The sequence below is a fragment of the Chanodichthys erythropterus genome, chromosome 13, assembly GCF_024489055.1.
Source record: "Chanodichthys erythropterus isolate Z2021 chromosome 13, ASM2448905v1, whole genome shotgun sequence".
In the NCBI taxonomy this organism is placed as follows: domain Eukaryota; kingdom Metazoa; phylum Chordata; class Actinopteri; order Cypriniformes; family Xenocyprididae; genus Chanodichthys; species Chanodichthys erythropterus.
In genome coordinates, this window is record NC_090233.1 from 1,099,716 (window position 1) to 1,115,559 (window position 15,844).

A 15,844-nucleotide genomic window follows, 5' to 3' on the forward strand; every position below is an offset into this window, starting at 1 on the left:
CATCACTATATGATTGAAAAGTCGTTATTTTGTTTTTTTTGGCGCACAAAAATATTCTTGTCGCTTTATAATATTAAGGTAGAACTACTGAACTCGCATGAACTGTTTTAAATATGTTTTTAGTACCTTTATGGATCTTGAGGAAATGTCGTTTTGAATGCAGGCCTCACTGAGCCATCAGATTTAATAAAAAATATCTTAATTTGTGTTCCGAAAATGAATGAAGGCCTTACGGGTGTGGAACAACATGAGGGTGAGTAACAAATGACATTATTTTCATTTTTGGGTGAACTAACCCTTTAATTGATAAAAAGCTAAAGAAAATAAAAATCTTTTTCACAGTTATTTTAGAATTGTAACATTCATTACACATTTTTTGCATCAATTTAAAGTGCTTTGAATGTACAGTAGCACAGTAGTACAGTAAAAATTTAAATGTTTAATTCATTCATTCATCTCCACAATATTCTCTAAGAACATTTGGTTCATATTAGAAAATGGCACTGCTTGAGCTATAAATGAATCTAAAAAAAAAAAAAAAAAAAAATTACATCGACATCCAAGAATGGATGGACTACTTTGGTCAAAACCAACAAGGAAGTGAAAAATAGTCAAATATCAGAATCTTGGCAATTTTTGTAAGGTCAGAGAAATACAGAGAGAATTGGCAATGATGGTTATTTTCAGTATAATGATCACCAATATTCATTGCTGTATCGAGCAGTGAGGTGAAAGTAAACTACAGGGTTGACATCTCCTCATTCATATGTACAGGCTGTCCATTAGATGCATCACTTTCAACAAGGGCATCTGCAGTAGTTTGGTCAATGTTGGCTGTAGTAAAACTATCTTCACCAGCAGATGGTGGCACTGGGTTGTCTTGGTCATCAGTTGAAAATGTTTTGAAAAAGCCCCTCTGGAAAATTCAGCAGTACAAAAACAAACAAACAAACAAACAAACAAACAAACAAACAAACAAACAAAATGTCAAAAAAATAACAAATAACAAATAATGTCCACAGGACACAACTACTAACAGTTAAAGGGGAAGTGTGTAATTTCTGTGTCATAAGCAATGCAAAATAGAATTGTAAAAGCGATTAGAAAAAAAAATGTAAACAGATTTCCTAGATGACAAACCTCAAACCACTGGTTGAGACAATGTTGCTGTGTTGAGCTGGTTGGAATGCTAAATAATGTTTGTAGTGCCATAGAGACACAGGGGTAGCCAAACCCTCCACCTGGAAGGCTACCATCCTGCAGAGTTTAGCTCCACCCCTAATCACACACTCCTGAACCAGCAAATCAATGTTTTCAGGCACCATCAAAACATTGAGAGAGGTCTGCTCAGATAAGATTAAACAGGTCATGAATATGTTTAATAAATCATTTAACTGTATTTTTAAAACATTGGTTTGCAGTGCAATGTGCTACAGTGGATGCAATACCATACAGCATCATCATGCACCTTTTCAGATGTAACAGTTTATAATTTGTACTTTGACGTGTCCAGTGTAGACAGCCTCAAAAAATTTTGGCACATCATGTAAAAAAATTGGCCGGTGCAGATACATTAGCTGGGTTTATTATAAGCTCAAGTGTGCTCTAGACAGAGTATTACTAGTCAGTATCTAGACAGAGCCTACTCATTTGCTAATGCATGACACATACAAAAAAAAAAAAAAAAGTTAGACCTTTTATTGAAAGTATCCTACTTTTACCTGTTGAGACATGCCTTCACAAGTACCAACAGACTTTTCAGTTAGTCAACTTTTTTTGTGGGCGGAGCTTAGGTGGAGGCAGGGGTTGGGTGTTGTGTTTGAGCACAGAAATCGTACGTACAGAGGTGGAATTCAACCAGAGGAAAAAAACGTTCACCCACAGCAACAACTTAAAAGTAGCCCAATTCCGCTGGAAAGGCAAAATGCTTGGAAGGGGCATTTGCAAAATATGTTTTATATTTGTAATTACCTGTCTTTGGTTTTGAAAATTAATATTCAGTATTAGAAAAAAAAAATTATAGGATTAAAAAAAAAATCACACTTCAGCTTTAACAGTCATATTATGTGTTATAAACACTGACTTTATACAGCAGCACAAAGATGATCGCCATAGCAATGAGTCCAAAAATGACAGACAGCGAGGCAATAAGCACTGTGAGAGCCTGAGATGGGACTTCCAGCTCTGTCTCAATCTGTAGAACACAGAGAAATGGAGAAGAAAAATGACTCCAACAAAATGACTCCAAACATGCCATCCAGAAGATGTTTTATTTTTCTTACAGAGAGCAGATGAGAGTCATCAGGGGGGTACTGGATGTACCTCTCAGTGTCAAATGAGAGAATCCCCCAGCTCATGATCGTAACTTGCAAACCAGACACCTGAAAAACAAGACTAGAAGTCAATGACACTCACCCATTGACACTGACATTATTGATTTGACTTCACTTATACTATTGGATGAGAACTGAACTGAGCTGGATGACAACATCGCTGTTTTTCTGCAGAACTTTATAGATGAAATGAACTAATTTGATAATCGATTATCTTTACTGTGTAACTGAATCAACACTGAAACTAACTTCAGCTGATCAATGACATAATTTTATTTTAGAGATGCTGTACAGCAATGAAATGTTTGCATCAGTGAATAATTATTATCATTGTACAGATGCTTTGAAACAATCTGTATTGTATAAAGCGCTATATAAATAAAGGTGACTTGACTTGACTTGACCCTGCATTGAAATGTAAAAAGAAGCTATAGGAAAAATAGGTTTATATTAGGGATGCACCGATACCACTTTTTCCAGAGAGAGGCCGATACCGATACTTTAATTTTTGGAACTCGCCGATACCGATACCCAGTGGTGTATAAAGTACTCGAAAACCATACTTGAGTAAACGTATAGATATCTTACCAGAAAATGACTTTGGTAGAAGTTAAAGTCACTGTTTAGAATGTTACTTGAGTAAAATTTTTAAAGTAAGTGATATTTTTTGTACTTAAGTATGAAAAGTATTTTTTAAATATTAAACGTACTTAAGTATTGAAAGTAAAAGTACAAGTAAATGTAAAATATAAAAGTAGCAAAAAAAATTTCTACACAGATTGAGCAGCAAGATTGTGTACAGTTTTATCTCTCTCTCTTACATTTTGTTTCTTTGAATTAAAAAAATGGCTAAATGTTTATTGTCATTTTTAAACATAAAAAAAATACTAATATATTAATTATACATTGATCGTTCAGGTTAATTCACAGTGCATTATAACTAATGTAAGAGACGACTTTAAAATGTTAAAATGTAAATGATGAAATTAAAAATGAACAATACTTTTATTAACCTTATTTAATGTTACAAATGGACTCTTATTGTAAAGTCTTACCATTTCATATAAATCCAAACATTCATGCTTAAAAATTACCATCATGCTTAAAAATTACCATCTTTACACAGACATAGCATGGGTCTATTATATGTATACTTTCACACATTATTTGCCTCTATTTTAGAAAACTTGATGATTATCTAATCAAAATATGTGTTACAGTGCTGATAAAAAAAAAAGAACTGGAATCGAATACATTTCTGATTTATGTTTCTGTCACTGCATGTTGATGATACAGTTTAAATATGCAACTTCACTGAATAATGAATGCATAACAGAGAACAAATGGATATATACTAATACAAATGAATGGTAACAATTGTGACATTAAACAGTTGGTGTTATTATCACATTGTTTTAACCGTTTGAGGTACTAATGTTAAGGCATTTGCACACTGCATGCGAAACTTTCGCACGTTAAAAAATAAATTCGACCTCACGTTATGTCAATCGCGTTTGCACCTTTGCACACTGCCTCCAAAACTTTCGTCCGTCAAAAAAATATTCGGATCAGGTTCTATTTTATTATATTGAAACGCCCCTTTCCGCCGATTGGTCAACCAAACATTAAACTGTGCCGTCATCAGTTCTTCCGCTGTTCAGCTCAGCAGAATAATAGTCCTTTGCTGCGATGGATTTAACGCGTTTATTGCAACTATATAATCACTTTTAAATTTACATTTATCTCTATCACTTGATCTCTATCTTTCAAACAGCCAGACTAACGAATGACTTGAGACACAAATCGAGGCAGATCCTGAGAGGCTTTCTTCTGTGCAGTGCCGCGTTAAGCCTTCGCGGGGCCCTGGGCTAACGAACGCAAAGGGGTCCCCCCTCCCCCTCGACATCCATAATCGCACGTCTTATGCGAATGAAGATTTTAATATGAATAAGATATCAATTTAAAACATGCGGACAAAAATGGTAAAAACATTTCTAGGATGGATTGACAAAAACAACAGGCTCATATGCGCTCCTCCATCATTATGACTTTGCATTGCTGATCTAAAAATGTAAAAAATAAAATTTAAATTTAAAAACGGCTTTTTACCAAGTCCAAGTTTAAATTCGACCGATTCGACTCTGGCTTTGGAATTTCAGAATGGTCATAGCATCATTTCAGATGCGATGTGTCCGAAGATTATTCTAGTTAATTATTCTGTCACAGACTTTTTTAATGCACGTTTTATACCTAATAAATGTACTATTAGTTTCTTCTCTAAATATGTTTTCATCACGTTTTATGTGCATTTTATTTCGTTGAATAAAAAGTATCCACCCCAACGAGTGTACGAGTTACATTTATTCACTTGTGCAATATCTTAAAATGTGCAGATGTGGCCGTTTTTTTTTTTTTCAGAAAACCAATACGACTCGTTTAAAATTCTGTACCAACATTACTGCATGCATAAGTTTCAGAAACCCACCTTAAAAATGACGGTCAAATGCAATAGATCATCGTTAAGACATTGTATGGACCCTTTCTTTGTCCATTTACTAATGATTTTAGTAGTAACAACATAGATAAGCTTTAGCAAGTTATTGACAACATTATTTCTATTATGCTTCATTTTTATGAACATGCACACGGCTTCTGTCTCGCCCACAGACGCGCGTGCTAAAAGTATTTGGCTGCGGAAAGATGCGTTCGGCGTGTGCACTGCGCACTATCTAGTGGACTTTTGTTTTCAAGCACTCAATTCACTTTCGCATGGGCTGTTGTACAGTACACACACGGTCCGTGCCATCACAAAAATTGGGCTGCATGCGGACGGGGAGCGCGGACGTCTGCGAACCCTCCTGATGACGAAAATTACGCGATGCAAACGCCCGAAGTATACCTTGGTGTTAAGCATGTAATAGCGGGCCACCAATCCACCCATATGCACGTGCTTTATCTGCACACTGTCCTGGTTGTATTCCTGAGTGCGTGTCCGCTGCGCGCCTGTGACTCTTGATTCGGGTGTGACAACGATGCGTTTTAAAACGCAAAAGAGGATTGTCTCGCGGGCCCCCAAGTGTTCGGGGCCCTGGGCTGCAGCCCATGTTGCCCATTAGGATAACGCGGCCCTGTGTGTTCTGTGTGTCCATAAAAACGCGCGTTTAGCTCAGAAATGTTATCTCAGATAATAATTTACTTCGCACCTGCACTAACAACTACCTAACAGCCAACACCTTTGACACACTGCCTGTTTTATTATTGCTGACCAACATCGTAGTTAATGTTCACAGCAAATCTATTATAGTTCGATTATGATTTTTATTCAGTCAACAGATGGATATCATAATGTCATTATCTAATGTTTCAGTGATTGACTGAGTGAAATGTGAATTTGACATAACGATTTTACGGTGAACTTGTTTGAGTTATATGAATAAAACCCTGAAATAAGACTTTGTACAATAAACCAGAGATGGAAGGTATTTATATTTAATGCCATACCAGTGTCAGAAATTAACTTAAATGGGACAAATGATTTTCATTTTTTTTTTAATTTTTTTTTTACCTTTATATATAATTTATTTCCTAATCTTATTAAATATTTATGCTATCTATAATGTTAAATTCTTAAATGTAGTCAAATAAATTAGAATAATATGACACTAGGCTGTTACCAATTATCAGTCAACTGCATGATGCTTTCAGATGTAGCTACTTACAGTAAATACATTTACACATTAATTACAACAGTATAATATAATGAGATTAATATTTTAAACAACATTTTTATTCAGAAATATGAAATAACAAGATGGAATAATACTTGGATTATGAAAGTAATATCGCCACTAGGTGGCGGTAAGTCATTGCGTTAAAGAAGGAGTCATTTATTCATTTGTCGATTCGTTCAAAGCGCTGATTCATGAATAAAATCAAGTGGCTGTCTATATTAATTGCTCACTGAATCATCGTCTATATTAATGGGTTGTTCAAAGACTCTCATTCAGGAATGAAACAATCTGTGTGCATACTGCGAGTCAGTCGCACAACTGTTCTTTGACTTTATCTGCTTTGGAAATAACCGTTATGTCTGCCATCCGTTAGCCGGCCAATACTTAATATTAAATAAGTAATCTCAGTATTGCCTAAAACAAAAGTTTTTTTTTTTTTTTTTTCGAAAATTTGTTAAAAACCACAGTAAAGCTATATACTATTTTTGGCAGCTGTTACAGAAACATTTTTACAAAAAAAATTCTGATTAAACCTTGAGATTTGAAGTATTAAATAGCTTAGATATTTGCACCACTACAATGACAATAATTCTTAATTTTTGATAGAAATGCAAAATCAATCGGTAGTTATTAATAGAATAACGAGACACAAACCTTTATATTCAATCGCGTTTGGTCCCATTTATTTTTGATCACAGTGCATACTGCATACACATACAAACTTTAAGTCCAAAAAGTGCGCACATTTGTAGAAACGAACATTTACCTCAGATTTCATTAGATAGAATAAGCCGGGCTGTACGCAGAGGGTTTCATATTTGCCGAGGTCAGAAAATGTAGTTTCCTAGGGGGGTAAAATTTAGATTTCCCTGGTGTACATATGTGCATTTTAAGGCCAACAAATTGGATAACAATTTAAAACCATGTCAACAAATAAATGCATGCACAGTTTTGAGGCAGCTTTAATCACATGTTTGGTAATTTCATGACTTAACTTACAACAGAACAACGACGGTCATTGCTCGTAGTTTCTTTTGCGCTTTATTTAAGCTATAATAAAGTAATTAAATGCAGCGCGCGCCGGCGCATTTGCTCATGCAATTCTTGAGTGCGCGCCGCTATCTCTGTGCTGTCGCGTGAGTCAGGCAGCGTTGCCACACAGATTTTGATAGGTGGTCAGCAATAATAAAACAGACAGTGTGTCTGTCACAATGAAGAAAGGACCCAGAAGCGAAAGCTGGTTCTTGTTATTTATTAAACAGCAGTAAAAGGACAAAATAGGCTGTCTGCCGGTCACCGGCCGTCTAGGCGGACGCAGATCAGGAGAAGGAAACTTAAAGGAACCAGACATCAAACAGGCGGGATGCCTGGTACAGGAAGCTGCTGTCAGAGGGTGCACACTGGAAACGCCGAACACACAGTCCACTTGGCAGACACAGCGGTGCTGGAGAGCAGACTTGAAGGCAGAAGCTAACAGGGTGAAATCCTCGTCCGCCACACACACACGGCGATACAGGACTAGATGAGCAAAGAATGACAAGGCGTAAGTTGCTGACATGAATGAACAAACAATAACCCGACAAAGAGGAGAGAAGAGCATGAGAACTAAATAGCAAGGTAATCAGGGCAAAGGAGGAACAGGTGAGAGACTGTGCAGAGTGCAACTGCTGATTAAGATAGCGAACAGCTGTGAGAAAGAGTAAATGCAGTTAGGAGAGAAAGGAAAAGAGGAATCAAACCAAACTCCTGACAGTACCCCTCCCTGATGGGCACCCCCTGGCGCCCCCGAGGAAGACTGACGGGAGCGGAGGAAGTCCTCGATAAGCGAGCGGTCCAGCACATCCCTTCCTGGTACCCAGCTTCTCTCCTCCGGACCGTATCCCTCCCAATCGACAAGGTACTGATGGCCCCGACCCCGGGGTCGGACATCAAGCAGCCTCTTAACCCTAAAGACGGGGGAGTTAGCGAGAACAGCAGGGGGAGGAGAAGGAGTAGAACGAGAGCGAACCGCAGGCTTAATGCATGAGACATGGAAAATGGGGCGGACGCGCTTAAGGGAATGGGGCAACCTGAGCCGTACTGCCACAGGACTGATAACTTTAGTGACGGCATAGGGACCAATGAAACGGGGAGCCAATTTCCGAGCGGGCGTTTGAAGGGGTAAGTTACGTGTGGAGAGCCAAACCCTCTGACCACACACATACCTAGGTGCTGTAGACCGACGACGGTTAGCGGCACGACGGGTGCGTTCCCCTGTCCGGCAAAGAACCGATCTCACTCTTCTCCAAGTGCGACGACAGCGCTGTATGAAAGCCTGGACCGAGGGAACAGCGGCCTCGGTCTCCTGAGAGGGAAACAGAGGCGGCTGACAACTCCTCGGCATGTCTTCCCAGCATAGCTCCCTGGAGCTCGACCGCTGAGCGGACGGCCGTCTCATTCGCTGGGTCCATAATAGTTGGGTTATTCTGTCACAAAGAAGAAAGGACCCAGAAGCAAAAGCTGGTTCTTGTTATTTATTAAACAGCAGTAAAAGGACAAAATAGGCTGTCTGCCGGTCACCGGCCGTCTAGGCGGACGCAGATCAGGAGAAGGAAACTTAAAGGAACCAGACATCAAACAGGCGGGATGCCTGGTACAGGAAGCTGCTGTCAGAGGGTGCACACTGGAAAAGCCAAACACACAGTCCACTTGGCAGACACGGCGGTGCTGGAGAGCAGACTTGAAGGCAGAAGCTAACAGGGTGAAATCCTCGTCCGCCACACACACACGGCGATACAGGACTAGATGAGCAAACAATGACAAGGCGTAAGTTGCTGACATGAATGAACAAACAATAACCCGACAAAGAGGAGAGAAGAGCATGAGAACTAAATAGCAAGGTAATCAGGGCAAAGGAGGAACAGGTGAGAGACTGTGCAGAGTGCAACCGCTGATTAAGATAGCGAACAGCTGTGAGAAAGAGTAAATGCAGTTAGGAGAGAAAGGAAAAGAGGAATCAAACCAAACTCCTTACAGTGTCAAAGGTATTTGCTATTAGGTAGTTGTGAGTGCAGGTGCGAAGTAAATTGTTATTTCTGAGATAAACACGCGTTTTTATGGACACAGAAGAAAGCCTCTCAGGATCTGCCTCGATTTGTGTCTCAAGTCATTCGTTAGTCTGGCTGTTTGAGAGATAGAGATCAAGAGATAGAGATAAATGTAAATTGAAAAGTGATTATATAGTTGCAATAAACGCGTTAAATCCATCGCAGCGAAGGACTATTATTCTGCTGAGCTGAACAGCGGAAGAACTGATGACAGCACAGTTTAATGTTTGGTTGACCAATCAGCGGAAAGGGGCGCTTCATTCCCGCCCACATGTTGAGATCAAATATTCAAGTTGATTATTCATTTTCTACCCCTGAACGAAAAATCAAGCCGAATTCTTGTTTTTCTTTTTGTTTGAAAAAAATGAAAAAACAAAAAGGTGCTGTTTTTCATTTTCTGAATTCATTATTGAATCAAAAAACGAATGACCAAAAGATACACGGACCCTGCAGCTCCTTGAATGAGGTGAACATTCTTTCTCTCTATGCAATCTCGTAATTGAATGGACCCAATATTTCCTCTTTCTTTTTCTCTTTTTAAGAAGAGAGGAGACAACTAAATCGTTTTCATTGCTTTAAGACTTCATTTTGTATTGTTTTGCGATTTTTTCGCAACGCATTTATTTTTATGCATCGGACTCAGTGTGCAAGGTCTCCGTGCGTGACGATTTTTTAGGATTACGAATACGAAAAAATGTGGCACTTTTACTCTTATGGGGCAGTCCAGGCCCATAGAGGAGTAGCATAGAGCAATTGCGTCGACTATCCAACGCGAGAGGCGTTGCTTTGAGACCGGAGACACTTTGGTGCGGCCGCCAAAGCAGATGAAGAGCTGGTCTGACTGCCTGAATGGCTGAGACCGTTCAGTATAGATTCTCAATGCCCTGACGGGGCAGAGTAAATGTACCTCTCGCTCGTCCGTGGAAGGAGGTAGCGCTGAGAGGGAAATAACCTGGGCTCTGAATGGGGTTGAGAGCACCTTGGGGACATAACCATGTCTGGGTTTTAGAACGACTTTGGAGTCATTGGGCCCGAACTCAAGGCATGCAGGGCTCACAGAGAGGGCCTGCAGGTCGCCGATGCGCTTAACCGGTGCTAGCGAAAGTAGCAGAACGGTTTTAAGCGCTAAGGGCCGAAGGTCAGCTGACTGCAGTGGCTCGAAGGGCGGACCCTTGAGGGCTGCAAGGACAGTGGAAAGATCCCAAGAGGGAACGGTAAGTGGTCTAGGGGGATTAAGCCGCCTAGCGCCTCTTAGGAAACGGACAACGAGGCCGTTTCTGCCCACCTCTGGCCAGCGATAGGTGCGTGAAACGCTCCAATGGCTGCAACGTAGACTTTGAGCGTGGAAGGGGTAAGACCGCTATCCAGCCGCTCTTGGAAGAAAGACAGTATCTGGGATACGTCACTCTCCACAGGGTCGACGCTGCGCGTTGAGCACCAATCAACAAAGACAGACCATTTCTGGGTGTAGAGACGCCTGGTAGACGGAGCTCTAGCCTGAGAAATGGTATGTAAAATGTTCCCGGGGAGCTTAGCGGCTCCCATCGAGGGACCATAGGTGCAGAGCCCACAGCTGGGATTGTCCCGTTCACCTGAGAGAGGAGGTCTCTTCTCAGGGGGATAGGCCATGGGTCTCTTGGACCAGGTTCGGGTCCTCCAGAGTGGGGCCACCAGCAGGACTCTGTGTTTGTCCTCCCTGATTCGTCTGATCACGCAAGGGATCATTGCGATCGGGGGAAAAGCATAAAGGAGGAGCCTGGGCCAGGTCTGGGCCAGGGCATCCATCTGTTTTCAAAAGAAGGTTGGGCAGTGAGAGTTGTCTTCTGAGGCAAAGAGGTCGACCTCTGCCTACCCGAAGATCTCCCAAATCTTTCGTAACGTTTGAGGGTGGAGCATCCACTCGTCTGAGGGGACGTTGCTCCACGATAACATGTCTGCCCCAAGGTTCAACTTGCCAGGAATGTGTTTCGCTTTGAGCGACTGCAACCTGGGCGTTGCCCATTTGAGGAGGCGCTTTGTCAGGGCGCAAAGGCGGCTGGACGAAAGGCCTCCTTGGTGGTTTATATTCGTATACGCATTCGTAGGAGGTCGAGCTGCAGTACTGGTGAGGCGGAAGCCATCAGCCCTAACATCCTCTGGAAAGTCTTCAGAGGGTAACGGGCATTGTTCCTGACTGATGTCGAGAGCTTCTGAATTGTCAGAACGCGCTCTGGAGAGACTACAGCCCTCATGCGGACTGAGTCGAAGACTGCGCCCAGGAACGTGATACGCTGACTGGGGAGCAGTGAGCTCTTGGCAAAATTGACCCTGAGTCCCAGGCACTGAAGGTGGCTGAGGAGCACGGATCTGTGGTATTCTAGCTAGGTACGAGAATGGGCCAGTACGGGCGCGCCAGGACTTCGTGAGCTCTGAGTGGACCTCGGGGAAGAAGGGCGCAGATCGCTGGTGAGGGGTCTGGTGGAGCCCTCGGCAGAAACCACTCGTCCAGCCTGCTGCGAGTCGGCTCTTCAGGTGTGGCCCATTCCAAGTCGAGCTCCTCGACGGCCTTGGAAAGGATACGGATGAGCTCGGCGTCCGATCCAGGCCTGGAGTCAATGGGCTATAGTGACGGCAGGAACCGCGTTGGTGCGTTGGAAAACGCTCGCCGGATGGCAGCAGGAGACTCGCTGAAAGCGAAACCGGAAGCTCGCGGCGGGCGGCAGTCTTTGGCGGCGCCGGCGGGAGCAGGCAGCGGATTCAGCTGTCCTCTGCGGGGCCTCTTCCACGGCATAGAGAGCTCGTTCCAGCGGCGAAGGCGATCAGCAGGATCCAGCGAAGCGTATATTGTCGCTGAAGGAGAGAGAACCAAATCCAACGGCGAAACGGCGGCTTATATAGCCATAAGCCACGCCCGTTTTGGCGGGCTTGTTGGTGCGCTATTTCGCCATTGGCTCGCACGACTACGCCGCGCCGTCATTGGCTCGAAGAGTTTCATTCCTTTGAGCCAATAGACTATTGTAAAAGGCTTCAGCAAGGAGGAAAAAGGAGCTTTTCCCCATACGCAGTATGAGTGAGAGTATCGAAAGGGAACATGTACTGTAGTGTACACTGTATAACATACTGTTGTTTTAAATCCGTTTTTGAAGTATCCCGCTCTGTGCAGTGCACAGCCTCACATCACGTGTCAAAACAAACTATATGTTGTTGCATGTTTGCTTGCTGTGTTCTTCCGATTTTATTTTGTAATGAAAATGCTTTGGGAAAATGTATCGGAGTAAAAGTATGCATTTTATTTAGTAAAAGTAAAAGTTGACAGAAATATAAAAACTCAATTAAAGTACAGATTCTCCCAAAAAATACTTAAGTACTGTAACGAAGTATTATTACTTTGTTACATTACACCACTGCCGATACCTGTATTTTCACTGCATTTTTGTAATTTTTAAAAATATTATTTAGAGAAGCCAAAAGAATATGAATCATATTTGTTGTTTTAATTTTAGTAAATATATATTTCCTTCAGTTATTTTCATGCTTAATTGTGCCTGTTAAAATGTACAAGCCTCTGTTACTTTCACTGTTCATTTTACAGCTCTATCATATTTTATCTTTCTTTTAATAGAGCTGTTTCAACAAGGCTCACTGCTAAGGATTTTTTCTACTGGCCTGGTTGGGTCAATGGTTGAAATATTTAGATATCATTAAAATATCACAATTCTCTATTATAATTTTGATACTACATTAAATACTACTGGGTTAGTAGTAATTGCTCATAGTAAAGTGCCCGGTCGTATTGCAGTGGCCCCCGGAGTGCAATTTGAACCGAGGGCCTCAAATCACCACCCCTGGAATGCGATTTCAACCAAGAGGGATTTCTCAACTGTTTTCACTCACTTGAGACATAACCAACTATGTTTACTAAGATACTTTCAAAGACGAGTGTTTTTTTACATCATTTTGTGCGAATTCATCAGTTCAAGTGCAAGAGGACATGAAAGAGAATTCAATGCAGTATTAAAGCGCTGTCTGAGATGTGGTTTTCTGGATGCTCACAGTGATGTTTGCGCACAGTGAACTTCTTGTCCTGTAAACATAATGTAGTAATGTAGGGAGCCATTTGTTAAACACTTAACAGTTCAAGTTCATAGACAGCCTTCTCTGATATATCCATTCTGCTCTGTTTGCTCTATTGTCTGTGTTTCTTTGTCACACTGTACTGTAAATGCTGTAAATGCATGGTATCAGTTGTTGGTATCAGAGTATGTGTACATGAGAGCAGTATCGGGCCCAATACAGATACTGGTATCAGTCCATCCCTAGTTAGAACTAATGCATTTGATACATCCCTAGTTAGTACTAATGCATTTGATACATCATAAGATTTTTTTTTTTACCTGCTTGCCTGACGTGATATTCGCAGTAAACCTAAAGCTGATTGGTTGATCAGTCAACAGCTGGATGGAACAATCAGTGAGATGACACGTAAAAGAACCACAGTGCTGCTAGAGAGAAAGGTAAATTCCATAGTAAGAAAACCCATAGTAAGAAACTAATTCTTACTACTGACTATAATGAGAAAAAAAAAATACAGTAGAGTTAAGGCCTCAAAAATAAGTAAGTAAATACCTGTGCCAGACTGAAGCGTTTGTCATTTTTGAAGGAAACTTGTTTTTCACATGTTGTACCAATTTCATTCTGACTCACACACAGAAAGAAGAAGAAAAAACAAACAAACAAACAAAAAAACAGAAAAGTACAGTGAGAAACAAAGACTTACAAACTACTTCATGTTTGTAAGGCTTTGTTTCCTGTCCCATGATGGGGACAGGAAATCACTTAACATCTCATGATGTTTGTGGCTGGTCATGAGTTTAGTTTTGTTGTAAAACCATCTAACCCTTCGTTTGAGCAATACTGGACAAAAAATTTTCATTAGGTGGTTATCTTTAAAGATTTTTAAATCTTTAAGACCATTGTTTTGTGTTATAAGAGCCATGTGTTATAAGAGCAAGTTTTGATTTGCTTTTTTTCCGGGATGCACAAGGACACTTACAGACGCTTACGGAAGTGATTCAATCAGAAACCAACTTTAGCTCGATAATAATTTTTTTGTTCTTAGCGCTGCTGTAAATCCAAAACAATCTCTGTCAATTAGTTTTCCTATGGTCACTGTGAAGCTGCTTTGAAACAATATGTATTGTGAAAAGCGCTATATAAATGGAAATGACTTGACTTGACTTACACTCCAAATGAATCGCCCTGTGCATCCCTGAACTCATCTGAAGTAATCTGAGTCTTGATGGAAATACAATGCATTTTTAAGATGCAAATGAGTCTGTGTGTGTATGTATATATATATATATATATATATATATATATATACTCACTATTTCAGGAAGAGACATACTCCATAAGAAATCTAATGCCATCTCCACTGGAAACACAAAGGAAATATTCACAGGTACAGACAATTTTCCAATGTTCTCCACCTAAGTGTTTTTTTTTTTTTTTTTTTTTTGGAAAAGGGAAAGAGAAAAAAGTTAATAATTATGAAAAGTTTGGAACTGGTTGTAAGGAAAATAACTGAGATTTAGTCAACATGAAACAACATTTGCAACCCTTTTTATTTTTTACAATGTGATGTATTTCTGAGTGAAACAAGACATTTTGACAGTGAATTGTCAGTGAATTGTGAAGGAACACCACCAAAACTCACCGAGTATGATATCTACAACATCCAAACAATGTCTAAATAATGATGTGGCTTTGGTTAACATTATTTTTTCTGGCAACATGGCAGATAAACAGGAATGTTATTCCTGAGGTCGAGCAGCTTATTACTTTTGGATAAAAGATTACAAAGACAAGAATTTGTTTCTTTGAAATAATACACTACCATTCAAAAGTTTGGGGTCAGTAAGATTTTTGAATGTTTTAAAAGAAGTATCTTCTGCTCACCAAGCCTGCATTTATTTGATTAAAAATACAAACAAAAACAGTAATACTGTGAAATATTATTCCAATTTAAAACAGCTGTTTTCTACGTCAATATACAGTAAACTGTAATTTATTCCTGTGATCAAAGCTGAATTTTCAGCATCATTACTCCAGTCTTCAGTGTCACATGAACCTTCAGAAATCAATCTAATATGATGATTTGATGCTCAAGAAACATTTATGATTATTATCAATGTTGAACAACATTATCAACAGCTATTTACAATTTTATTTCGTGATGCTGTGATGAATAGAAAGTTCAAAAGAACAGCATTTGTCTGAAATTTAAATCTTTTGTAACATTAAACACTACAGTTCAAAAGTTTGGAGTCAGTAAGAATTTAAATTTTATTTTTGGGGGATAGAAATAAAATTAATCAGAACTTTTATTCATCAAGGATGAGTTAAACTGATCAAAAGTTACAGTAAAGACAATTATAATGTTAGAAAATATTCTATTTTAAATAAATGCTGTTCTTTTGAACTTTCTATTCATCGAAGAATTTTGAAAAAAAAATTGTACACAACTGTTTTCAACATTGATAATAATAATGAATGTTTCTTGAGCATCAGATCATCATATTAGATTGATTTCTAAAGGATCATGTGACGCTGAAGACTGAAGTAATGATGCTGAAAATTAAGCTTTGATCACAGGAATAAATTACACTTTACTGTATATTGACATAGAAAACAGCTGTTTTGAATTGGAATAATA

The 15,844-nt window shown here is 39.9% G+C and overlaps 1 protein-coding gene across 9 annotated transcripts in view; it reads right to left on the reverse strand.

Annotated features, from left to right (window-relative positions):
- Window positions 1–290: 290 nt before the first annotated feature.
- LOC137033848 (integrin alpha-M-like) overlaps window positions 291–15,844 on the reverse strand; it is a 311,934-nt gene continuing 296,380 nt past the window's right edge. For 6 of the 9 annotated variants that reach the window (XM_067406239.1, XM_067406242.1, XM_067406241.1 and 3 more), the window contains 6 exons: window positions 14,517–14,618; window positions 13,756–13,824; window positions 13,524–13,631; window positions 2,283–2,381; window positions 2,084–2,194; window positions 291–916 (listed from right to left, as the gene is read on the reverse strand). In XM_067406239.1, the coding sequence (XP_067262340.1) occupies window positions 740–916; window positions 2,084–2,194; window positions 2,283–2,381; window positions 13,524–13,631; window positions 13,756–13,824; window positions 14,517–14,618 (666 nt within the window). In that variant the 3' untranslated portion in view covers window positions 291–739. Of the gene's footprint in view, window positions 917–2,083; window positions 2,195–2,282; window positions 2,395–13,523; window positions 13,632–13,755; window positions 13,825–13,968; window positions 14,425–14,516; window positions 14,619–15,844 lie in introns of those variants that run through there. The other 3 variants (XM_067406240.1, XM_067406243.1, XM_067406248.1) reach the window with 3 other exon arrangements.